Source organism: Engystomops pustulosus, chromosome 2 (genome assembly GCF_040894005.1).
Source record: "Engystomops pustulosus chromosome 2, aEngPut4.maternal, whole genome shotgun sequence".
In the NCBI taxonomy this organism is placed as follows: Eukaryota; Metazoa; Chordata; class Amphibia; order Anura; family Leptodactylidae; genus Engystomops; species Engystomops pustulosus.
Window position 1 is genome coordinate 184,439,101 of NC_092412.1, and position 27,400 is coordinate 184,466,500.

Here is a 27,400-nt window from a genome sequence, read left to right on the forward strand (position 1 = left end):
TACCTGCATAAGATTTATGAAAAGAAATGTGGTAATGAGATTTTAATCTGCAGATTTACCTATCAGAGGTATAATATTTATAGGGCTCTATGGCCTTAACAATGGTATTTGGATTTTGATTTGCATATTTTCTAGAAACTAGGTACTGGATGAAAATGAGAGGTTTATTTATATGCATATCATGCCTTTGCCTCTAGAGTGTATGATAGACCAGCCATGTGATACAAAAAAGAGAAATTTAATAAAGAAAAATCATGACAAGTGAAACAACCATTTCTCTAGTGTATTAGAGAATGCCAACCAAAATCTCAGCCACAGGTTGGCATCAGATGTTTTATGTGCAGGGACAGTTATGCAGTGGTGACTGGTTGGCACTGCCCCCTACCTTTGCCCTGCGTTTGTGTGTATGATTGCAAATCAGTGGGCTTGGAGATGGAAGCTGCCCCTCCTCCCATCCTGCTCACCCCCCTCCATCTCTGCTTCTGCATCCCACTCACATCTTCCAGAGAGGAGAGAGGGAGAATACAGTCTGCAGTGCCAAGGAAAAAGGGCAGTGTGGGTGTCACTGGAGGACTGGACTTGGCATCAGGAGATGTAAGGTTGGATGGTGAAAAGCAAAATATCCATCCTCCCAGATATTTGACAGATCATTCCTATGTGGACAGCAAATGGTATAGAGCGACTGCAGCTGGAAGAAGTATCCTGAAGGTAAATATCCCTGGACATGGGCACTAATACATATTTGGTGGGTTGATAGATATCACTAACTTACCAACCTAAAAATATCCATTTGAGCGACCATGCAATGTCTGTCGGCCCTATCCCCTAGCATTCCCTGCCATCACGCTGTTTGGCACATACTACATGTGTCTGTGTGTCACAGAGGAAAACATTGTAGCTATTTATTCAAAGAAGGAGTGAATCAATTTCTTCTTCTATGATTTATTACTGTATCATTGTTTATAGAGAGTAATGATATCGTTACCAATGATTTTCCAAAGCCTTGAGGGGCTATTCCCAGTATTCTGTATCATGGAAGCTATAGGATTAAAACAAAATGTGTATAAAAATGTAAAGTGATGTCCAACTAAGATTATAGTGTATAACTCATTATGATGGTAACTACCGCTATTACGATTATTACTGCTATTGTTAAATGTCCTCACATGTAAGTCCCATGCTGTTTCAATCATTTTTTTACATTATACATCATATGAAACTGAAATAATCTCTTTTACTAAAGTTATACATTTGGAAAATACATTTCTTAACATATTCTTTTTAACTGCATTTCTCACAGTCGTTTATTAGATCAAGTTATTGGCCAGTGAATAAGTTTGTCTGTCAGTACCGTGTGTATGTGACATGATGTGGTGCCACATGTTGCAGGCCTCATTTGTGGCAAACTCCATAAAGCAGGGTAGCTGTATGAATACAGAGCAACAAAAAGAATATTGCATTGGATTTTCAAAAGAATGTAGATGCAGAATTCACTAGATAGATTACATGAGTATCATTTATCAATCTAGTTTCTATATAAATATACTCATTTATATATATGGATAGTACTCACAAGTACACAACTGTGTAATAGCCATACAAATGTTAGACTTGCTCTAACATGATTACATCTCTAGGTAACATATATCTATATGTCTTCATGATTTTAAAGCTTGGTTGTTTCTTTCCCTGTGGATTCTGTGTTGCTAGTTTAACCTGTGCTATTTTTTATGTTGCTTTTACTCATTTACTTTGACTTTTTCCGTACATCCGCTTACTACACAAAATTTTCCATTTAATAAATCACCTATTCCCCTTTTTTAGCAGGTCTGTGTATCTAGCACAAGTATATATGGAGAGGTCTTGTATGTTGGCTGTATGCCTTAGCAGGCCTCATTTGATGCTTGTTTCTATGGAAACGGCACATTTTCTATCTTGGATTTGTGTGACAGGTCTGATGGTTCTTCGCTTCAGTGTGAGAAGCATTCAGCACAAGATGGAGCCACCCTCCCTCACAGTCTCATGATCATACTGCTATGCCTTTTTCTTCCCATTAATGTGTCTGCCTCCTCTGTTCATCTGTTTTTATTGCCTTTACACTTGCTCTGCCTCATTCGATCCAACATACACATTATCCAAGGGGTAATTTTACAAACATTAAGGGAAAAACAACAGTAATACAGAAAGCAATGGGAGGTACTGCAGCAGAGAATACTGGGAGCTATGTACTCAATGTATATAATTATGACAGAAATGGAATGTAAGGGAAAGGTAAATTGTGGGGGTAAAAAAAACCTTGGGTTATTATTTTATTATTGAATGCATTTATACAATGGAGTCTTAGCAACAATTGTCTGTTTGAGTGGCCTCTAACGGAAATCAGCACGAGAAGGATATGACTCATTCTATACAGTCAGGTCTCAGCAGCAGATATAAGGGCCGTTTTGGATAAAGCATCCACTGTTGTGTAACCGAGCAGCCAGTTTACAAAAACTCACCTAATAATTGTCCTTTCCACAATAATTGAGTTGTAGATGGATCCAAAATGCATGATGTTTTTTCAGCAGCATTTGGCCCTAAAACAGACAGATATGACAGGATCCATTTTTATGGAAACATTTAAGTTTCATTAATTTATTTAAATTCTATATGAGTTAAATGACAAATCAGTAACAATTTTATTCTATAGAGTTGTTCACACCTCTGATATTTTTCATGACAATTTATTTTATTTTCAAATAAGAAGCATATTTCACAGGATGATGTCAATGCACCTTTACCGATTCTGATTTAAAAAAAAAATTAGAGCATAGTAAGAACCATACCGACTTCCATGGTGTATGATAGCATTTAATATTCTTTGCAACTTAATTGAATAAGATTCATATACAGCTGTGTATTGATATTTATATATAAGATCTACAGGTAAAAATGTTCACTCTCGTCTTTACAAATGAATAATGGCCCACATTTATTAAAGCTTTTCTGCCAGCTTTCATGCAAGCTTCTTGCACATGTATTTATAAAGTGTATGCGCCAGGCAGAAAAAAATGTGCACCTAAATATGGTGCACCCTGCACAGTCACAAGGCAAACAGCCAATGTGTCACAACCTGGGTAGCAGTATAGCAGGCAGTGTATCACTACCAGGTTAATGCAGTAGGCAATGAGTAGTCACTTCCTGAGTGTTGTAGCGGGTAACATGTCACTACCTGAGTACCATAGCGAAGCTGGCAGTGTGTCACTAGGTAGGTATTGTATTGGGTAGTGTGACACTATGTGGTTATTGTAGTTGGTAACATGTAACTACATAGTGTGTAGTGTATAAAACTATGCACTAGTCTGGATAAACCTGTTTTTTACACTGGTTCTGTATGACAACACAACCCTTCTTTATAAATTTTTTTTGGTTGTATGAAGGAAGCAATAAATTAAGCACTGCCTAATCCTTTTTTTAAGTTTTTGAGTTTTGATTATAAAGAATAGATTAGGAACTATTAAAGCTTAAGCTTTGTGTTGAATTGGTTATTGCATATCACAATTTAAATTTGAGTCAAAAGCCTTTAATTTAAGATCTATGTCTATATATGACTCTGATGGTCCATGTGTTGCAAAATTGCAAAAAGCAGGGATCCGCACATTTGGGCTCTATTTTCCATTTTGGGCTTTACCACCGTGAATAACTGTTTTTATACATTGATAGATCACAACTTTTGGGACATGGCAATACCCACCATATTTATGATTTATTTTGTTTTTTTTAATATCCATTTGTTATAAAGCCCTTCTAGAGTACTTCAACCCTGGCTGGTCTGTTTGTTTTTACCATCTACTACAATACTACTGTATTGCAGTTCATGGGAGTACATGTGCCACTGGCAGCATTGCCAGATCTATTTTGATCGTGGTGTTAGCCACAGCTGTTTGCTGCAATATGACCCAGAGGCCTTTCCATGCTCCCCTTGTCACCCGCTGATGTATTATTATGGCAGTTTGCGGCAAGGGGTTAAAGTGATTTTTAATATTTCTCACCTTACTGTCCCAGAGCAATCATTTTCAATATTTCAGTTCTCTGCTGTCAGATGAGTGGTGCCAAACCATATTCTCCAGTCAAGGACCACCCATCAGCCATTAGGGAGCCTTATTAACATAGTTTTAGGATAGTTTCTGTACCCACTAAATTTAGTGGGCTCTATACTGTCAAATTGGTGGTCCTGGGTTATAGCATACAGCATACACTACCCATCTGCCAATAGGAACCCGAAAATAATTGCTCTAATTATTTGGGAATAGAGGGGGCTAGAAAGAAATTTCCAATTATGGCAGAATCAGTGTAATCAGTGAAGTGGCACCTATAAAAGAGTTGGATTTGATATTGACAGGTTCTCTCCTTAGATTCAGAACCAACAACTCAAAGTCAGACAGTTCTAACGGCTTGTTGTCTCAAGTAAATGAGTCTTGGGGCCTATGACTTTAGAGGGAACCTTCAGGCACATTTAGCCCCTCCCAACATGTAATTTACTGTAGTGAGTTGCTTTGCATGATGATATTGAGTCAGCGGCTCATATGAATTATAAAATGGACCCCCCACTCAGCATTGTAATCCAGTCAGCTGGGTGTTCCTGAGCTGAGATAGGAGTCAGGCAGTAACACCCCCTTCTCATCTGTCCTCTTGTAAACTTTCCCCCTGCACACTCCTCCTGCTAATCTGCAGCACAGAATGTGGTATGAATGATACATGCAGGAAGTGTGCAGGTGTGGGTTAACTAGCGGTCAGAGTAGTTGTTGCAGCCTGACTCAGCTCAGCTCAGGAACACCCCGCTGACTCAGTTCACAGGATTACAATGCAGAGAAGGGGGTCCGTTTTATGATTCACAAGAGCCGCTGACTCATTTCAATATCATCATGTAGAGTAACTAACTGCAGTAAAGAGGTAGGACCCTCAGTTTTGGGAGCTCGATGTGCCTGACAAGTTTCCTTTTAATTGTGCAATTGTCACAACTAAGTCACCAAAAACTAAGTTTCAGGATTCTACCCTGTGAAAATGTACATAATGATTTGTAATTTAACAATGTGATGTATTTAACTGTTTGATGTCTATTACTGAGGACATTTAATAACCATATATTGGTTCTACAAATAGCGTGAATAGTAATTCTCATTAAGCCCCAATTTCTTCCAGACTGGGATTGCATGGAACTAATGTTACAAGGGTAGGAATTCTGGTCTGGGCAACAGCTGTAATAAGCCACTATGGCATTATGTCATTTCTATTTCATCCGTCCTCCGAGTCCATTTCCGTCATATGGTAAAAGATAGTGCATATGGCAATATGCCTTTTACACTTCATCCATCTATCCGCAGAGGCCATTGGTCCATATGTTGTGTAAATCAGTGCTCATGTTTAGAAGCGCAACTCCGGAAATTAATTAATCTGACATTTGCACATTTGTCCCAGGTGTTATATATTGTGCTTTATACACAATTTGTATAATTTACAAATATTTGAAGTATATTTGCGTATTAGACAATAAATCCTGTAGAGCCAGAAACAAATCAATGAACACATCACATAAACAGCATCCAAATAGTCCAAGCATGCTTTAATATTCAATAATATTTGCCAAATAATAAACTATGCGATTTATATAATTTCAATTAAAGAAATCACTGTATATGACAATCCAGGTTTCAAACAGGTTCAGTATATGAAATATGATTAAAAAAATTTTCACTGTTTATGTTAATTTACTTGAAGTGGATATATACTACTCGTATATTATAAATAGAAAGGTTTATGCAAGTAAGTTTTCCTGGGTGGGAAAATGAAAACTTTGCCTCCAGTTACCTTACAGAAGGCAGCTCCCTAAAGATTAATGGTCTACTTTCAAGAAGCGTTGTGACATGACAGGGTTATAGTAAAACCAGTAAATACCTTCCAAAAGTAAGACACCAAACTGCAGACAGTGTTGTTATTATGTCATTGCACCTCAGCAGGACAACATAGGGAACTGGAAAAACTTGCAAAGACAAATTACATAAGGAGTTTTATTCCCTATCTGGCCAACTTCTATGGCCTATAAACTGGCAAATCCAGTTCCCTACACTTCACTGCAATGAGTCTAAAACATTTTGCTGTGTTTAGTTCAGCAAAGCAAATGTAATTACATTTACAGGAGCAGGTAAAATCCAGAATGTGCCAAGTAAATGTTTTCAGTTTTATAGACTGTGATATTTATTAAATTGAAGCTTCAGACTTGACCTGTGGATTTCAATCTTTGTAATGCAAAGTTTGAAATCCACAAGGGGGAGTGAAATTGTATCAAAACTACAAAATTTCACTTCTAAAAAACGCTGCTGGATGCTGGAAGACATTCAACAGAATTTTCACTGTGTGGGCCTTACATTTTCTTGTTTAAGTTCTGAAAAATAAAGTTTAATAGACAACAATCAAGGCAACAATGGCTTATGTGCACCTGTGCTGCTACCAAAATCTGCAGCCCATTGATGTTCTACCATGAGAGGTTTTACTATAGATATAGAGACTGAGGCTGAAGCCTCTTGATGTATCCGTTGGGGTTGCTGCGCAGCAAGGCCTGGTATAGAAATAAACGCAGTCGGCGACTTATCACATGTGCAGGTGCGGGCACAGTAACTGATGTGGCGCAGAGGCCCTGATAAATATGATTAATGCCAAATATCTTGTCACAGTCTATGGGGAAATAGTCCCCTAGGACTAAGTAAGTGGACTCCCTGGACCACCGCGGGAGATAACAACCTTAGCCGCACCCGGGTGCGGAGTCTAAGCGAACTCCTGGTCTTCGCCAGAGCCCGCCGCAAAGCGGGATGGTCTTGCTGCGGCGGGGAGTCACCAGGTCGCTCCGCGGGTGCAACTAGGCCCACGGTGACAGCCAAGGTAGGGACACAAGGACCACGGGAAGGCAGGCAGGCAGGACCACGGGAGGGCAGGCAGGCAGGACCACGGGAAGGCAGGCAGGCAGGACCACGGGAAGGCAGGCAGGACCACGGGAAGGCAGGCAGGCAGGACCACGGGAAGGCAGACAGGCAGGACCACGGGAAGGACGGCTGGCAGGACTTCTGGAAGGACGGCTGGCAGGACCTCTGGAAGGACGGCTGGCAGGACCTCTGGAAGGACACTAGGATACTGGACCGTCACAGGATTGCAGGACCGCCACAGGATTGCAGGACCGCCACAGGATTGCAGGACCACCACAGGATAACAGGATCACAATAGGATACCACGTAACAAGGGAACACAGGAGACCAGGAACACGGAAACACCACGGAACACGGGAATCACAGAATCCACAGAGGCGTCTGGAAACGCTCGGGAACACAGAGGGCTTTCTCTTCAGTAACAGGACATGAAGATCCGGCAGGGGATGCTGGGAGTCGCCAGGCTATATAGTCGAGCCAGGAATGCCAGAGCCAATAAGGAGGACGCTGGCCCTTTAAGGCTGGGAGAAGTCCGCACGCGCTCCCTCTAGTGGCAGGAGCACGCGACTGCATGGAAGAAGCATGCGGCCTACATGCTGGGAGCAAGAGTGCAGGCCTGGAGAGGTAAGTGAGAGCTGGGGGAGCGGGGACCGCAGCAGCAGACACGGGTACACCCTCAATCCGTACCGAGGATCGCGGGTGTAACCGTGACAGTACCCCCCCCCCTTAGGGCCCCTCTTCTCTTCTTCTTCAGCCCGCTGTTCTTATTTCTTCGCCTCCTCCAATTCTTCTTGGTGATGAGACACCTTAGGAGGAGAGAAGGCACCGGGAAGACTTGGGAAGCAGGCTGGGTCAGCTCTAGGCACACCGGAGCAGCCTCAGGGGAGGCCAGAGCAGCCGCGGCAAGCTGCGGAGTCTCTGGGGCAGCCGTGGCAAGCTGCGGAGACTGGGGCGCCACTGGAGCAGCCGTGGCAAGCTGCAGAGACTGGAGCGCCACTGAAGCAGCCGTGGCAAGCTGCGGAGACTGGAGCGCCACTGGAGCAGCCGTGGCAAGCTGCGGAGACTGGAGCGCCACTGGAGCAGCCGTGGCAAGCTGCGGAGACTGGAGCGCCACTGGAGCAGCCGTGGCAATCTGCGGAGTCTGGAGCGCCACTGGAGCAGCCGTGGCAAGCTGCAGAGTCTGGAGCGCCACTGGAGCAGCCGTGGCAAGCTGCAGAGTCTGGGGCACCACTGGAGCAGCCGTGGCAAGCTGCAGAGTCTGGAGCGCCACTGGAGCAGCCGTGGCAAGCTGCAGAGTCTGGGGCACCACTGGAGCAGCCGTGGCAAGCTGCAGAGTCTGGGGCGCCACTGGAGCAGCCGTGGCAAGCTGCAGAGTCTCTGGAGCAGCCGTGGCAAGCTGCCGAGGCTGGAGAGTCTCTGGAGCAGCATTGGCAAGCTGCGGAGGCTGGAGAGTCTCTGGAGCAGCATTGGCGAGCTGGAGAGTCTCTGGAGCAGCTTCGGGGAGCTGGAGAGTCTCTGGAGCAGCTGCGGGGAGCTGCGGAGCCACTGGAGCAGCTGCGGGGAGCTGCGGAGCCACGGGAGCAGCTCTGGGAAGCTGCGGAGCCACGGGAGCAGCTCTGGGAAGCTGCGGAGCCACGGGAGCAGCTCTGGGAAGCTGCGCAGCCTTGGGCACCGTTGGAGCAGCTCTGGGAAGCTGCGGAGGCTTGGGCGCCGCTGGAGCAGCTCTGGGAAGCTGCGGAAGCTTGGGCGCCGCTGGTGCAGCTCTGGGAAGCTGCGGAGACACTGGAGACCCTGGAACCATGCAGGACAGATGAGGTGATCGAACTTGAGGTGGTTCAAATCTGGACTGGATTTTTGCCAGGAACTTGGTATGAGTAACCATGTCCAGGTCACCACTATCCCATAGAGGAGTAGCCCAGTCCAGCGCCTCTCCAGTGAGCAAAGAAAAAACACATGCCAACTTGGGGGTGCGTTCGGGGGTGGACTGGGAGGACGTCAGCTTGATGTATAACGAGCACTGGACAACAAAACTCCTGCAAAAATTGGGGTTGCCATCAAATTTGTTTGGCATCAAAAAATCTGATCCAGAGTTCGCTGCCGAAAAACATGGCTGTGGGACAGAAACAACAGGAGGAGTCACAGGAGCCTGCTGCTGGGAGGTAATAAACCGCAGGGTGGCAGCGAGTTTATCCAAGAGTTCTTTTTGCATAGCAATCTCTTGGGCCTGCTGGGCAATAGTGCTGGGAAAGTCACCCAGAAGCTGGTATGGATCCTCGACACAGTCCATGGCTTTTGCAGGATACAAGACCTTGGCGGAGTCCATGGCCGGATCTTACTGTCACAGTCTATGGGGAAATAGTCCCTTAGGACTAAGTAAGTGGACTCCCTGGACCACCGTGGGAGATAACAACCTTAGCCGCACCCGGGAGCGGAGTCTAAGCGAACTCCTGGTCTTCGCCAGAGCCCACCGCAAAGCGGGATGGTCTTGCTGCGGCGGGGAGTCACCAGGTCGCTCCGCGGGTGCGACTAGGCCCACGGTGGCAGCCAAGGTAGGGACACGAGGACCACGGGAAGGCAGGCAGGCAGGACCACGGGAGGGCAGGCAAGCAGGACCACGGGAAGGCAGGCAGGCAGGACCACGGGAAGGCAGGCAGGCAGGACCACGGGAAGGCAGGCAGGCAGGACCACGGCAAGGCAGGCAGGCAGGACCACGGGAAGGACGGCTGGCAGGACTTCTGGAAGGACGGCTGGCAGGACCTCTGGAAGGACGGCTGGCAGGACCTCTGGAAGGACACTAGGATACTGGACCGTCACAGGATTGCAGGACCGCCACAGGATTGCAGGACCGCCACAGGATTGCAGGACCGCCACAGGATTGCAGGACCGCCACAGGATAACAGGATCACAATAGGATACCACGTAACAAGGGAACACAGGAAACCAGGAACACGGAAACACCACGGAACACGGGTATCACAGAATCCACAGAGGCGTCTGGAAACGCTCGGGAACACAGAGGGCATTCTCTTCAGTAACAGGACATGAAGATCCGGCAGGGGATGCTGGGAGTCGCCAGGCTATATAGTCGAGCCAGGAATGCCAGAGCCAATAAGGAGGACGCTGGCCCTTTAAGGCTGGGAGAAGTCCGCGCTCGCTCCCTCTAGTGGCAGGAGCACGCAACTGCATGGAAGAAGCATGCGGCCTACATGCTGGGAGCAAGAGTGCAGGCCGGAGCCTGGAGAGGTAAGTGAGAGCTGGGGGAGCGGGGACCGCAGCAGCAGGCACGGGTACACCCTCAATCCGTACCGAGGATCGCGGGTGTAACCGTGACATATCTGATGTAAATAGTGAAAAAATCTAATGAAAAACACTTTAGGTAGAAATGGGCATTATTGCACAGAGATAAGATTTGCTATAGGCAATAGAACACACAATAATAAGTGAAGCACTCTGCTAAGCAATGACATATTAATATTTCATAGTAGAGTAACTGAATTTTAGTAAATAAAAGAGGAGATTTCATATTGGTGTCTAACCTACACTAGAAGTTAGTTTACTCAGTAAAATCATACTGATCTCTATGCTCGATGCTTAAAGGGGTTTGCCTATTAAAGAATGTTCTTAAATGTTAACCCCCTAGTGATGTTTACACAATAAATCTTTTTTAACCCTATTTCTTTACAATTTTAATCAGTTTGATTGATGACTTAGCTCCTATAACTCAGTGATTGTTAGTGTAAAATTCCAGAGTGTGGACGGGGACTCTCTAAGCAAGCACATTATTATGATCCCTGTGTTCTGACAATGTGGTTAGATTATCAGGGTCCATGGTTTATCTACACTTTCATTTAGCTTCTGAACATTCACTAGTATCTGACACATAGAAAAAGAGAGATGAGACTGATCAGAGATGAGAAATGATGAGATCCATGAGATGGATATAACACACGATGATACCCTGCTAACTCACCTAAAACACACACTGTCTACTACACTATATCTCAGCTATAACACACACTGTCAGCTAGATCCCGGGGCAACTGAAATTGTATACACCAGGACTGATAGAGACAAGCTGGAATTATATATATGCGAACAGTGAATTAGAGAATGTGTTATTTTGTTACCCTGAGTATATTTAAGAATCTTGTCTATGCGGGAATACCCTTTTAATACTTTAGAGCTGAAAGCAGTAAAGCTGAGTCATAATCTTCCATACATTTCTTGGGTGAAAAATAATTGTTAGAAATTAACTCTGATTCCATTATGATTTTTACCAAACCTTTTCTGAAAAGAGTTATGGAATTCTTCTGTTCTGAAGCAAGCTACTTGTCAAAAACTTTACTCGGCAGCGGTGAAGTGGCCAGAGACTAATCTTTTCCTGCATTTGACTTAAAGCTTAGTCAATTATAAGCTGTACTCACTTCCCATAATGCTTTGTGTTCTCTCATGAAGTAAGTCCAGTGAGAGGTAACAGTAGTAACTTCCTGCACAAGTGCTGAAGGAGCATGGCGGAGGGTTTGATAATGTAACAGTAAATGGCAACAAATATTAGAAGATTTCCTGGATCGATGGTTTAAAGAAAGGTAGCATAAGAACAATGTGATGCTTGAAGATCATTCCCGATTATCAGAATCCAACAGAGTGGAACAGCAACTAAAGTAGAAGTGACAGTTCCAAAACATTTTAAATTCAAGTTGAAATCTGACAGAGAAGGGACTAAAACCATACAACAGAGTTTCATACAAATTGATAAATGCATCCTGTTACTGTAAAATCTAATGTCAGTAGAACACGATAAAGCTTTCCAAGGCATTTCTGACTAAACTCTGTTTCATATAGGAGGCGTTTCTCTTCTTTCCACTAAATTTATAGATGGCTTGTTCATCTTAACTGTATTTGTGCTGAGATTAGTAAGGAAGAACACTTTAAAAGAAAAATCATGGATATAGAGAAGTCACTTAGTTTACAAAGGCACCTTGCTTAAAATTAGGAACTCATGGGCAATGGTAGCAGAGTAATGTGAGGACTCTAGCTGCTCCGCAGCTGATTTTATATGAGTTCGATAAAGACAATGGACCAAGTTATGCACATCCACACCATCACATGATGGTTGATGGGGGTCTGGACTGAACACTGGGATCCCTACCAAATATGATGGCAAGGTCCTGTTTTCTATATATGAATTGAGTAACATGTTCTGTAGGTGTTTTTTCTTTGTTAAGCTGATAGCTGGGCCCTACACACACAATGAGCAATTGCTCATCTGGAAACTCAGATTCTAGATCTAAATGAGCAAGTTTCAAGGCAGTATGCCGTTGACAATATGGAGCACAGTTTGCTGCCCCTCGACCAGAAACTCACTGAGAAAGATGGGTGTGAGGATGGAAGTATGGAGGTTTCCGAATAAGGGGGCAGCTAGTAGGGTAACATATAGAAGGCAGGGTAGAGGGAAGAGTTGCAGGGCGTCTAGTCCTGATCTGGTACCCTAAAGTTAGAGGTAGGTGTAAAGTCCTCAAAAATTATTTCAGGGACATACGGTTAAAAAATGTCATGTATGTACGGCCTAATACGGCACTGAAATACATGACTGAAAACAGCATATGTTCGTGTGGGAGGGGCCTAAGAGCTGTAAATTCTCTGCCGCTAGAGGTTGTCATTTCAAATAACATGCAAATGTTTAAGTCCTGGATCACTTTTTGAGAACAAAAATATCATGGGTTATGGAAAATAACATTAGTTGAATCCTATGGGTTGGACTTGATAGACCTGTGTCTTTTTCCAACTTTATCTACTGTGATACTATGACTCCTACACAGCCAGAATATTTGTAGATCTGGAATTTAAGGGTAAAGTTTGTGGGTCACCCATTCCTTGCATACATTATAGTTTACATAGCTATGAACCTTCTTTTCAAAAGATAGAATCCCTCGTATAAAATGGCGTCCCTTTAAGTTTCCATACCTTAGCCAACATCATATCCTTTACATTTACTAGGCAAATCTAATAAAAGTCTTAATCCCAATTTACAAGATAACATAAACCTTAACCCTTTAAATAACATTAACCCTTTAAATCTACCATTAAAATCGAGGCCCTTACCCATAGACCCAAACACTGTTACTGTGGTAAACTTCTTATATTTGTTTTCCATGGCATCCTTTCTTCCGGAATAAAGTTTTAAAATTATTCTAATGAGACTGAACTGGGGTGGTTCAAGAGCCCATTCATTATACACATTCACAGGCTGTTACACTGTTTCACCCTCCCCCTCTATTTCTGCTAGGCACTTCCCTCTTCCTCTGCCTGATGTAATCCCACTGCAGCTCAGGAAGTTTCAGCACACAGCAGTAGATAGAAGTGCTCCTTGCACACTGTAACAGCCTGTGAATCTGCAGCATGGAGAAGTTCTGGCAGCCTCACTAGTAGCCTTTCAGACTCATTTGCATAATTGTAAAAGTTGATATTAGAAGGAAGGAGGCCATGGATAACAAATACAAGAAGATCACTACAGTCACAGTGCCTGGATATAAGAGTAACTGCATGGTCGGCCGAGGGTGTCTAGAGCCCACCAGTGAAATTCATTCTGGAGGCTCTCCTTCTGCTACATGGAAATATTTCCTGTATATTCTTAGGCTGCATGCATTGTCATTGCAAATGGATCAGGCAAAATGCATCCCAAAACACATCACTATTAATTATTGTATGAATGCGGATGTATTTTGAGGTGTGTTTTTCCCAGTGCGTTTGCAATGTGTTTTAAAGTGCAATGCAAACACAGTTACCTGGTCCCTGCATGAACCCCGAGGTGCGTTGTCGAGGATGAAGTCTGCTGCGATTCAAGAAGATCGTGCACCCGAGATCCTGCATGTGTCGATTCCCTGATCAGGTCCGCTGGAGTTCACCTTCTTCTTCCCGGTGTATGTAAGTGCATGGCTTGCGAAACAATTTGACTTGATAAATCCTGCGCATAGTCTGAATCCGTCGGATCGTCCGTCGGCCCGCCCCCCCCCCCCCCGCGTGAAAGTCGGCGCGAATGCGACACAATCCGATCGCGTGTGATCCCCAAAAACATCGGGAAACCCGATAGAAATGCGGCCGCGGGACCGTAGTAAATAAACCCCATAATGTGAACGACCATGTGCATATTATTAATGATTAAATTGTGTTTTAAAATGCATTTTAACCCCTTAAGGATGCAGCGTTATTTTCTGTGTAGCAAATTTTACATCTCAGTGACTTTATTTATTATTCCATGGCATGTCCTGGGAAGTCCTTGGGGGCTGTTTTTACGACTTTCAGTGTGCGCACCAAATGATACGTCCACTTTATTTTTTTGTTCAGTATGATTTTATTTTTTGTGTTTTTTACTACATTTCAAAAAATGTGTTTCACTATCTTTTGACGCTAATAACTTTTTCATACTTCTGTGTATGGAGCTGTGTAAGATGTAATTTTTTGCGAGATGAGCTGACCTTTTCATTGCTATCATTTTGAGGACTATGCAACCTTTTGTTTATTAAATTTTTTATGCTATGTAAAATGCTGTAAAAGTAGAGTTTCGTACATTTGGGTGCTATTTTCCGCCAGGAATAACTGTTTTTATATTTTTATAGATCAGGCATTTTAAGACACAGCGATACCTAACATGTTTGTTATTTTTACTGTTTATTTAGTTTTATATTGGTTCTAGGGAAAGGGTGTGATTTGAAGTTTTAGTTTAAAAAATTTTTTTATATAACTTTAAAAAATTTTTTTACTATTTTTCTAGACCCTATGTCAGTGATGGCTAACCTATGGCACTGGTGCCAGAGGTGGCACTCGGAGCCCTTTCTGTGGGCACTCAGGCCATCACCAGAGATGACTCCAGGTATCTTCCTGCAGTCCCAGACAGCCCAGGACTTGCTGTGCACAGAGCTATTTTAAAGTGACAGGACTACCTGGGACTATTTTCTGCTTTATTGGTGTCCTCAGGTGCTGGTATAAATGAAAACTGTGACAGAGAAGGGAGTATAAAACACATATTAAATTTCTGTGTTGGCACTTTGCGATAAATAAGCGGGTTTATGTTGTAGTTTGGGCACTCGGCCTCTAAAAGGTTTGCCATCACTGCCCTATGTGGTACTTTAATCCTAGATGGACTGATGGTTTCTACTTTATACTGCAATATTACTGGTGCAGAGTAAAAGAAGGGATGGCACTCACCAATGGTGGAAAAGTCTTCTTTATTAATTCGAGATAAAATACAGGGAGGCACGCAGTGCCGCTATGCCGACGGGCCGTTTCGCGCCGTTCGGCGCTTTCTCCAGGCAATGACAGCGCATGCGCGCCCCTCACCGGATATAGGAAGAGGAGCGGAAGTCCGCACGCGTTGCCATGGAAACAGCAAAGCAATCTGGTTACAATATTACTGGTATTGCAGTATATGGTGTTTTTTAATACAGGATTTGAATCTGCAGACTGCCATGGCAACCAATTGCAGCTCCCCAATGACGCTGCACAAACAACACCATCTTTTCAATGCAATCAAGGGGTTAATATATGTTAATAGGGGTAGAAATATACCGTATGTTCTCTAGTATAAGCCGACCCGAGTATAAGCCGAGACCCCAAAATTTACCACCAAAAACTGGGAAAACCTATTGACTCGAGTGTAAGCCAAGGGTGGGAAATGCATTGGTCACAGTCTCCCAGTATAAAGCCAGCCAACCCCGCTGTAGTAGATATTTTGTACTTAGGAATTGTGTTAGAAGTAACTCTAGTTCTATCCCAGCATTCCCTGCTATATCTGGTGCTACCTTTGTCCTTCCCTTTGGAAGCAAAAGCCATATATATATTTACTCACACATGTATATAAATGCATTTATATATATATACAAGCAAACATAAATATGTTTACACACATGTATATATATATACAGTATATGTACACACATGTATATGCATATATATACGGTATATACCCTGTTTCCCCTAAAATAGGACATCCCCTGAAAATAAGACATAGTAGAATTTTGTTCAATTTTGTTATTTTCAGCCTCCCCTGAAAATAAAACCTAGTGGAAGACATTGCAGCAGCTCCCCCCGTGTTGTACATTAGTATTAGTAGATCATTTAGATACCACAAGAGGTTGTGACATGCAAGAAGAAATCATGGGATAAAATCTCTGACTGTTGCACTGCAAATGTGACACAAGCAGCTAGATGGACAAGATGTACTGACAAGATTGGGATCATTTAAGGAAAGTGATAACGCTATGAGACATTGGAGCCAATGATTCCAATAGAAATGGAGTCACAAGAAATACAGCATGAAATAAGTTTGGAGAGTTATAAGTATGTTTGAGAAGTTGATTTTTTTGTCCAAGAATAAATGTGAATTATTTTTCATGGAAATATAAGAAATCCCCTGAAAATAAGACCTAGCACCTGTTTAGGAGCAAAAATTAATATAAGACATAAGATATAAGATATAAGAGGGAAATGGGAGGTGGAGGAGGCGGGTGGGGCCGGAGGGGCCTTGTTGTAATAAGGCAACCACAGTAGGGGAAAGGGGGATAGGGGTTATTAAAAAGTAGTAGAAAATAACAAAAAATACAGTGATAAACTCTGCCCCCTGGTTTCTTGAAAAAAAAAAGGTAGTAGGTGTTAGAGGGCCGGGACTTAATTTATATGTGCTGTGCGTCCCAGGCCCTCTAACAACTACTACCTTTTTTTTTTTTTCAAGAAACAGGGGGTGGGGTTTATCACTGTGTTTTTTGTTCATTTCTACTACTTTTTAATAACCCCCTACCCCACAGTGTCTCTTTGTTACTGGGTAATATCTAGAATTACAGTTTAACAGAACAGTTTAATCCCAACTCTAGAGCCCCAAGATAACCAGTTGTGTTCACAACTAGGTGTTATTATTGTCAATAATAAAAAAGTATTGACTGAGTATGGCTTTAGATTTTAATCCAAGCTTGATGTTACACATAATCTTTCTACATGTGGGATGTGAACCCTATTTAGTACTCCTAGTAAATTCTTGGATTGTAATGCATCCTATTGTATGTGTACCAGTATACTCTGCCTAGGTACTTCTGTGTCAGTTATTTCCCTACTGCTGAGAGCAGCTAATATTCTTCATTCATTTTGTAATATATATCTTCTTACCGATACTTCTGATGCTCTCAGCTTAGGTCTCACATATTTTGACTGTGATACTCCTTCCCCCTTATTGCTGGGTATTAAGTGCCGATGCTGACACTGCAGGGGTTATAAATTACCTCTGCTCAATGCTTCAGTCTGGAGAAGGAGGTGGCTTTCCATGCAGATCCCTCTTTCTCTCTCCTACCAGACAATACAATTGTAAGGGCTCTCACTGTGACTACAAAGCAAATTTCAGCAGTCCGATTAAATGGTCTAGGTTGTGGCACATTTCACAGCTTTCTGTAGTCATATTGTTTGTTTATGCCCTCCCAAGAATATACTTAACTAAGAATTTTGCAGTTTATATTGTTTTGTTTTAATACCTTAAAAAAATAAATTTACATTTTTGGAAATAATAAAATGTTTAATTATTGCCATACAGTGACACTTTTTCTTACCATGCTGTATGAAGATATAATGAAAAGCTTTGGGCTTTTAGAATCCTTAACCCCTTAATGACCGCCCTATCAGGTTTTTACGGCGGTCATTAAGGGTACTTCTTCTGATGCGACGCCTTTCTACGGCGGCGCATCAGAAGAAGTTTTCGGGACACCGGGTCTCGCTGGTGCCGGTGTCGGGCTGTGATATCACAGCCCAGACCCGGCACTAACACCCGGGATCGGAAAAACTCCGATCCCGGGTGTTTAACCCCTTGCACGCCGCGGTCAAGCATGACCGCGGCGTGCAAGTGTGTCCCCCGTGGATCGGACCCCCCCGGTGTGCTTACCGGGGGATCCGATCCCTTCTGCCGCTGCCCCGGGTTCCGACGAGTGACCCGGGGCTGTCGGCTCCTCTTCTCACCGGGTCCTGCCTTCCTGGCAGGACCCGACTGTAAGTAACTGAGCATGCTCAGCATGCTCAGTTACTTTCACTATACACTGCAATACAAGTGTATTGCAGTGTAAAGGCTTGAATAAGCGATCGGATGATCGCTTATTCAATCCAAGAAGTAGAAAATGTTATAAAGTAAAAAAAAAAAATTAAATCTTTTTATAATATAATTAAATAAATAAATAAAATAAAAGTCCCATAATCTCCCCAGTAACACATAAAATGCAAATAAAGTAAATAAAACACAAAAACACGTACATATTTGGTATCACCGCGTCCGTATTAATCTGTACAATAAATCTAAATCAATATTGAACCCGCTCGGTGAACTACGTAAAAAAAAAACTCGAAAAACTTCCCATAATATACAATTTTTCATCAAACACCATCACAAAAAATGTTCTAAAAAGTGATCAAAAAAAGTTACATTACCTAATATGATACGACTGAAAAGAACAACTGTTTTCGCAAAAAATAAGCCATCAACCAGATCTGACAACAGAAAAATACAGAAGTTATGGCCCTGAAAAGTTGTCAATAGTAAAAACAATGCGATTTTCTCCAATATTGGTTTTGCTCAGGAAAATTTAGCAAAAATAAGAAAAACTATATAAATGAGGTATCACCGCAATCGTAGTGAACCAGAGAATAAAGATAAAATATTATTTTTACGTTACGGTGAGCGGGGGGAAAAAAATGCTAAAAATCCAAAATAAAAATTGATGATTTTGTTTGTGTCCCCCTTGAAATAGTTAATAAAATCTCATGAATAAGCTTTAGACTCCCAAAATAAATTATTTATACATTGTATCTCATCCCATAAAAAATAAGCCCTCATATGATCGCATTACCAAAAAAAATAAAAATATATAGGTCGTACAATGTGACAATACAAATCTGCAGTGAATGGCGCCTCCATTCATTCTATACTCGGCCGTGCGCCCGTACAGCAGTTTACCACCACATATGGGGTATCAGTACACTCGGGAGGAATTGGGCATCAAGCGTTGCAGTGCGTTTCATCATTTAATTTATTCTAAAAATGTCAGTTTTGGCCTAAATGAATGTATTTCCAAAAAAATTCTAGTTTCTAAATCGCAGGTCCATATTTTTTAACACATGTGAAACACTTAAAGGGTTAATGGACTTAATAGAAGTTGTTTTATATACGTTGAGGGGTGAACTTTCTATAGTGGGGTAATTTATGGGGTTTTACTATTATTTAGGCCTCTCTGTCACTTGAAAGCTGAGTTGTCCCTCAAAATGTGAGTTTTGGCAATTTTCATGAAAATAAGAAAAATCGCACCTAAAGTTCTGCACCTCATAACATCCTAGAAAAATGACCGGAAGCATAAAATATCATCCCAACATAAAGCAGATATTCTGTAAATGTTAATTATCAAACTTTTTGGGTAGTTTTACTTCCTGTCTGGAAACCAGAACATTCCAAACTTGGAAAATGAAGAATTTTTACAAACTTTTGCCAAATTTTCACTTTTTTTCAGAACGAAACGCAAAACATTCTCAAAATCATCAGGATATGTTAAAGCGTTCCAAAGTTATAACCAATTATCGTGAGACATGTCAGATTTGAAAAATCGAGTCTGGTCATTGAGCTGAAAACTAGTGTCGGTGATAAGGGGTTAATGGCAATCACTGTATGTAATAATTATTTTCATATTTTAATATATCAGAAATTGCAGATGGTGGGAAGTATTTTTCGTACAGCCTCAAAGCCATATATAGAAAAAAAATTCCTGGACAACCCCTTTAAACACAGGTTTATCATTGTGCATTAGACACTTTGTAAAATGTCATGTGACGGACACACAAGCTTTTAGTATCACGCGGCTCTGATTACTCTCTGTATTAATAAAGACTTGTGCATCTGCATGTCCATCAAAAGACTAGTGACAGATTTCTATTCACTGGGGGTAAACATAGAAGCTTTCTAAAGAAGGACAGCAAGAAGAGATCTAGAAAAATGTGAGGAATTGATACAGAAAGTATATTGGAACATTGTATAACTTGTAATTATACAAACCATATCAATTATTTGATAAAAGTGGACAACCCCTTTAAGACTAATAGATGGGGCTGCTCTCTGTATCACAAAGCATGCACATATAAGGTTACATGCAAGTTTTTGGACATGTTCAGCTTATATGCCAGGTACACTCTCAGTGTATATGCTGAATGGGGGGAATTACGGGCACATCATGTCCCCCTAGTCGTGAATATTCTGCCCAATATGCAAAGAGACTTTCAGATTCATACCAAATTAATTCTACACCAGGTCCTGTCTGGTTTATATGTTTTAACAAAGAATTATCTCTGACAAGTAGGTGCAGAACTACATGGTTAACCAAGCTGTACTGTAAAGTAGAGATGAGCGACCCCAACTGCCCATCTGGATTCGGGGTTTGGGTGAGCCCCACGTGACCCAGTCCCAGACATATTGCCAATCCAGAAAATTAACTCCCATAGGTACTAGCAATGGCTGTGATTGGCCAAGGGAACACCCCTGGCCAATCAAAGCCATTGCTGGTTGCTATGGGCACTGTGACATAACTGTATGTCTTGTGTCGTTAAAGTTTTAAAACAGACCATATTTTTTTTCTTGTAAAACTCTTCACATCATTGGTTTCTATGATAATGTTTTTTGAATACATGTTAGTATTCTTCAGTTAATATAGTAGAGCATAGAAAATGTAGAAAATGAACAAATAAGTAAATAATAATGAGGCTTTATTTATATAGCACAATCATATTTGCATCGCTGCATGAATCATTGGGTGCGTATACAAATAAAACAAGACATTACAGGGTAAGAACAGAATCAGGCGAAACAATACTGACGAGAGCCCTGCTTACAAGAGCTTACTGTCTTTTAGGATGAAGGGTGACATAGAAGGTGTACATGGTGTTTTGTACAATGATACAGCCATTCCTTAATTGATTGAATAATTAAATCAATAAATAGATGAATAATGCTGAATGAACCCGTCACCAGCTGCTATTGATAAAGACTGAAAACAGTCATTGAGAAGAGATTGATTGAGATGTATGGTTCTAGACTGTACACTACATTATAAAAAGAAACCAAATAATAATAATACTGTATCTCAGTACTCTCAGTACTTTCCTTTTGAGGCGAGCGCGGTATCTGGCCAAACTGAATACATCTAATACTTGCTGGTCCGTCACCATGGTGATAAGTGAGTGGCTCTCTGGAAAGAAAAAGGCCATAGAAGAAAAGACTCAGCTTGTGGGGGCGATGCACAGGGTGGAGGCGATAGAGAATAGGAAAAAAAAACCCTATGGGTGAAGGGAGGTAGAAAAGGGGAATCACATAATAGAAAAAGAAGTGTGTGAATGAGTTAGGGGCAGGTGGCAAAAAAGTAAGTGGCCATTGTGTAGAGAAAAGAGGGCATTGGTGAAACAGAAAACATACAATGTGCTGAATCGAATACATGCATTTTCATTTCTAACAAAAATCCCTTGTCTCAACAGATCCTATCACATGTTGGATGGTCTAAATTATGATTTTGTTCTCAAGAAGAAGAGCCAAGCAGCTTGGTTTTTGTGATGATAAAAAGGTGGCCTTAGATGATACTCAAGTATTCCGAATGCATCTACGGCCTCATTTTCTGTAAGCCACTTTAATTTGTTTACTTGGTCTGGATGTGGAAAATGAATTTTGATTATCCTTCTCCTGGCTGCAGGATGAGACCTCTTGTGGTCAAATTAATTCTGTTTTGGGCATCCTCTGCTCTAGCAGGCATTCCAGCTGTGCCTTGGAAGGTGCAGTGTCCCTCACAGTGTGTTTGTCAGATACGCCCCTGGTACACTCCAAGGTCAGCCTACAGAGAGGCCAACACAGTTGACTGCAATGACCTATTTGTCACAGCTGTCCCAAATGCTCTACCAGCAGGAACTCATACACTTCTCCTTCAGAGCAACAATATTGCACACCTGGAGCAAGGAGAAATAGGTTACCTAGAAAACCTGACAGAGCTGGACTTGTCTCAAAACAGTTTTTCTCATATTAGAGACTTTAATGCCAGGCACCTCCCAAACCTTGTAAGCCTCCATCTTGAAGAGAATCAGTTAGAAAACTTACCAGACCATAGCTTTTCTGGACTTGAGGGCCTGGAAGAGTTGTACTTAAATCACAATCAACTGAGTGATATATCGCCCCAAGCATTTTCTGGTTTGCATCGTTTACTCCGTCTTCATCTGAACTCAAACCTGCTGACAAGGCTGAATAACCAATGGTTTAAAGAAATGCCATCCCTTGAAGTCTTGATGGTTGGTGGCAATAAAGTTAGTTCAATCTTAGACATGAACTTCAAGGCACTTTTCAATTTACGGAGTCTTGTTCTGGCAGGTATGGGGCTGAAAGAAATATCAGACTTTGCATTAGAAGGATTACTTAACCTGGAAAGTCTTTCTATGTATGATAACAAATTGATAAAAGTACCAAAAGGTGCTCTGCAAAGGATACCAAGCCTGAAGTTTTTGGATTTGAATAAGAATCCACTGAGTAGAATCCAGCAAAAAGACTTTGAAAATATGGCTCAGTTAAAAGAACTTGGATTAAACAGCATGGAAGAACTAGTATCTATTGATGAATTGGCATTAGTGAACTTGCCAGAACTGACCAAATTAGAGGTTACTAACAATCCTAAACTTTCTTTCATCCATCCCAGGGCCTTCCAGAAGCTGCCACGCATGGAAACACTAATGCTAAATAACAATGCTCTGAGTTCTTTACACAGAGAAACTGTAGAGTCTCTGCCAAACTTGCAGGAAATTGCTATGCATGGAAATCCTCTGAGATGTGATTGTGTTATCCGATGGGTCAATGCTACAGCCTCACATGTCCGTTTTATGGAACCTCAATCAACTCTGTGCGCTGAGCCACCAGAATTGAGGCGCACCCAGTTAAGATTGGTCCCTTTTCGTGAAATGAGTGACCGATGTCTTCCCCTTATTCCAGTACCAAGCTTTTCACCTCGGGTTCGGGCATCTAGTGGACAAAGCATAACCTTACATTGCAGAGCACTTGCTGAGCCAGAACCGCAAATATATTGGGTCACTCCCTCTGGAGAGAGACTAGGAGTGGCTGCAAATTGGGGTGGTTACAGAGTACTAGAAGAAGGGACACTCGAAATACAGGTAGTGTCATCAGCCCATGCTGGGGTATACACATGTGTAGCACAGAATATGGTAGGGGCAGATTACAAGAGTGTGCACCTCATGGTCAACCAACTGTACCCAGCAAGAGATGATCCTGTACAACTTCATGTGGGAGAAGTAGGTGAGCGTCATTTAATGCTATCTTGGGTCCCACCTCTTAATACACTTGGATGCAGCCTGCGTTGGAGTTGCCTAACACCTGGGGCCAGTGTTGAACGTGCAAGGCTTCCTGTTGGTCTGAATTCATACAATGTAACAAGACTTCTTCCAGGCGAGGAATGCAGGGTATGCTTACGTGTCTCTATCCTTGGTGGCAGAGTGCGAACAGCTTGTGCTACTGCCAGGACTAGAGAGACTGGCACAGGTTACAAACATAGAGGACAAAAAGCGCTAACTGCACTAGCTTTCTGCTCACTTCTGGTTGTTATTGGGTTACTTGCTAGATATCGTCCAGGTGGAAGAGCAGACCCTTCATCCCCATGGTCGCTCTCTGGCAGAGTTATTTACCCTCCGGTTATACACCACTGGAACCAGAACAAAAAGGATGAGCATTTGTCAGGCATCAATGTGCCAGCTACTCCTTTGTGCTAATGAACTTTTGCCTAAGTTGTTTCAGAGACTTTAATTAAATAGACTTTGGACATTAGTGCCTTGGAAGGGAGCCAAAAGTGAGAGAATGCCTTAAAAATATAGGCAGATGGGCAAGGACAAAGTTGACATGTGGGCACAAAGGTGTTTGTAGAGACAAGTGCAGACTAATACACAAGAAGATTTACGTACCAGGAAATCGAAAAACCCAGTGTACGCTCACACAGATGTGTAGTTGCACAAATGAAGAGTCCCTGATGTACACCTGCAAATAATAAAAGATGTAAAATAAAAAAAAAAATAGAAAATGTACTCAAACATTTTACAAGCATGGAAGGACACAGTAGATACAAACAAATATCACTCTTACAGCTAATACACATATTGCATTTTTGTTAAGAAAACTGAAGTCTAACGTTATGTTAAATCACATAAGTTGTATAGTTATGTATATGCTACACAATGCTGTGAACCTATTGCTGTGTGGTTACTTCCTCTTGAACTTCCGGCACATTACTTGGACTCCTGAAGGGCCCCAATACACTGGGTTATCATTTTGCTAATTTTATATGACTGAAATACAATCTCAGTTTAGCCCATACTACTGAAAAATTATATGAAAGAAAAGAACAGCAAAACAACATTTAAAGAGCAAGGCATTGTTCAACCTTTCAAATCCATCTGATTCCAAGAAATGGGGAAGGTTTGGGTTCACCTTTACTTTGTCTCCTCTGGATAATAAAGGAATCTTGGACTTTGTAATAAAAGGCAGCAAGACTCCTCTTTAAATCCTTTCCCAACTAATATGTACAATCGTGATTGTTATAATAAAGCTCTAAGCAGCAAAAAAAAAAAATGGACTGCTGTGTTTGAAATATTGGGGCTCATTTACTAAGGGTCCGAATCGGGCACTTTCTGGAAACAAATTCCAACTGCAGTGAAATCAGCAAAAAAAACACATTTGCTGCATTTTTTGCATACAATTCCTTTATTCTTTGGGTCGATGTGATTACAGGGATACCAAATTTATATATGTTTTAATAGGTTTTAGTAGATTTTGAAAAAATGTAAATCTTTTTCACATAAAAGTATTAGCCATTTTGCCAAATTCTGAGGCTAATAACTTTTTCAGACTTTGGTGTATAGTCGTAAGGTTTAATTTTTTGCGGTATGTACTAACATTTTAATTTATATCAATTTGGGACTTATATGACTATTCAATCATTTTTATTCCAATATTCATGGATGGAAAAATGGCTAAAAAGTGGCGATTCGGGATTTTCCATTACGGTGTTTATGGCCAGGAATAATCTTTTTTTTAATATTATGATAGAACAGGCATTTTGGTATGTGGCAATACATTTCATGATTTTTACTGTTTATTTTTATGTGTGTTCTAGGGAAAGGAGGGATTTAAACTTTTACATTATATTATTTTATATTACATTTTTTTATTTTTTAAAATTTTTTTACTATTATTTCAGACCTTTTAGAATACTTGTCACGGATGGTCCCGCGACCCATATCGCGTGTCGCAGGCTCACCCGTGCACAACTCACAGGTCCCGGCTCCATCCTCTTCGGCCGTATGCTCATTCGTGACTCCTAGGGCGCACGTGTGCCGGCTTCAGGCGATTTAAAGGGCCAGTGCGCCACTAATTGGCACTGCCCATATTCAGGTAATCTATTTAACCATGCCTCTTCCTGCAAACCCTGCCGGATCTTTGTTCCTATGCCTTAGATAAAGCTCCCCAGAGATATTCCTGCGTTCCTGTGTCTCCTGCATTCCTGTATGTTCCCGCTCCCGTGTGTTCCTGCCCCTGAGTTCCCATGTCCTGCGTTCCTGTGTCCCGTGTGCCTGTGTTCCCGTTTCCATCTGCCTGGGCCTCCCGTTGCTGACCCTGGATTGGACTTGACATTACATCTCTGCCGTCTGCCCTGACCTGTGCCTGGACCTGACCATGAGACTGTCTTCCGCTAAGGTACCTCGAGCTCGGCTGCCACCGTGGACTATTTCACACCTGTGGAATGACCTCGTGGTACCCTGCCACAGCGAGTCCATCCCACTTGCTGAAGACCAGGTGCCACTTAGACTCCGATCCCAGGTGTAAGTTAGTACCACCTCCTGCGGTGGTCCAGAGGATCCACTGATACTGACAGTACTTTAACCCTAAAGAGTTTTATTGCTCATACTATATACAGCAATACTACTCATATCACCTAAACAAAGGGAACTTCACCAACATTTTAATAAAAAATAATATATTTTATTGTATAATATTATTTAGCAGCATCAGGACATAATAGTATGTCCAGCTTCACGTAGGGGGTAAAGAAAAAGCTTTTTTTTCCCTCCTTTCTTCTCCTGCAAAGAGCAATGTTTCTTAAAGCCTTTTCAAGTCCTTACACGGCAGATAACTAAGGAAAAGTGTACGAAATGTGAAATTTACAGGATTCATGGGATTTATACTTTGTATTGAAGGACAAACACAATCAATAAAAAAGTACAAATGTTTATTGTGCTTAGCTGTGGTGGTGATGAGTTGAGTTACAGTCTAGGGAGCCCTATCTGCCATTCATAGTTGCCCAGAAGTCGAATTAACAGTTTATTCTGGAAGCTCAATGTGGCAAAACCTTGAGTCTTTATATTAAATCTGAAAGTGGTGGAGACATCCAAGACTGGCCTCAAAGCAAGGTAGGCTCATGAGAATACCAATGCAATGGGGCTTGTATGACTAGCCAACTCCAAGACTAAACAGCTGGGCAAAAGCATCTTACAGTATAGGGTATTCACACAAAACATTCGTTGACAGCAAGTCTCTAAATAGGAGTAACACAGGTAAGACAAACAATGAAGTAGTGAATAAACTCATGTTTTCACATTGCAATCCCTGTATGTTACATTGGTAAGAAACTTATAAAATAGCCCTGCTACAACAGGATGCTAAAGAGTAACTCTTTACAGAAAATTTCACTTGATAATTCAGCTCTGTAGGTCTGAAGGGGGATAAGTTAGATCAGCTTACAGTGTAAGGCTTAATGCACACTAACATATGCCCGCTGGCCATTGCTCCGGTGGGCACACGTCGACGCACAGGAGAGGAGTAGCGGGTGAGCGGTGCTCGCCGCCACCCCTATCCATAGAAAATACTAGCTGCATGGCCGTAGATATGGCCAAAGATAGAGCAGGCTCTATCTTTTTGTGGCTACAGCTCAGAACATGTGCGCCATAGCTGTCTATGGGGGACGTAGGTACAGACGCAAGCTTGCGGTCGTTCATAAGTCTCTCCCTCAACGGTTGTGTGCATGGCGCCTAAGTACAGAGGGGAATATGTTTTGTTCACATTGCTAAAAGCAAGTAGAAAAGGTAAGGGGAAAGAAGGTACATTTTTTTTTCTTTAATAAAGTATAATAAAGAGTTTATTATTATTATCATATGCACTATGGATTTTTGAAATGTGGCTTAAAAGTTTAGTTACACTTTATTAAAAACTATGTATATGGTATAGAAATAACATTGAAACAAATTAAGATCTCAAATAAGGTTCATTAAATGAAAGTCTGCACAGAGGTGCATGGAGTTCAAACAACTCTACAGAGCCATGAGACTCCGTACAGTTCTCCATTCTGAGC

The 27,400-nt window shown here is 41.9% G+C and overlaps 1 protein-coding gene across 1 annotated transcript; it reads left to right on the top strand.

Moving 5' to 3' along the window:
• Positions 1 to 455: 455 nt before the first annotated feature.
• On the top strand, positions 456 to 24,080 carry LRRN2 (leucine rich repeat neuronal 2). The gene is made up of 2 exons (XM_072137549.1): positions 456 to 708; positions 21,492 to 24,080. The coding sequence occupies exon 2, from the start codon at positions 21,663 to 21,665 to the stop codon at positions 23,769 to 23,771; it is 2,109 nt and encodes a 702-aa protein (XP_071993650.1). The 5' UTR covers positions 456 to 708; positions 21,492 to 21,662; the 3' UTR covers positions 23,772 to 24,080.
• The last annotated feature ends 3,320 nt before the right edge of the window (positions 24,081 to 27,400 follow it).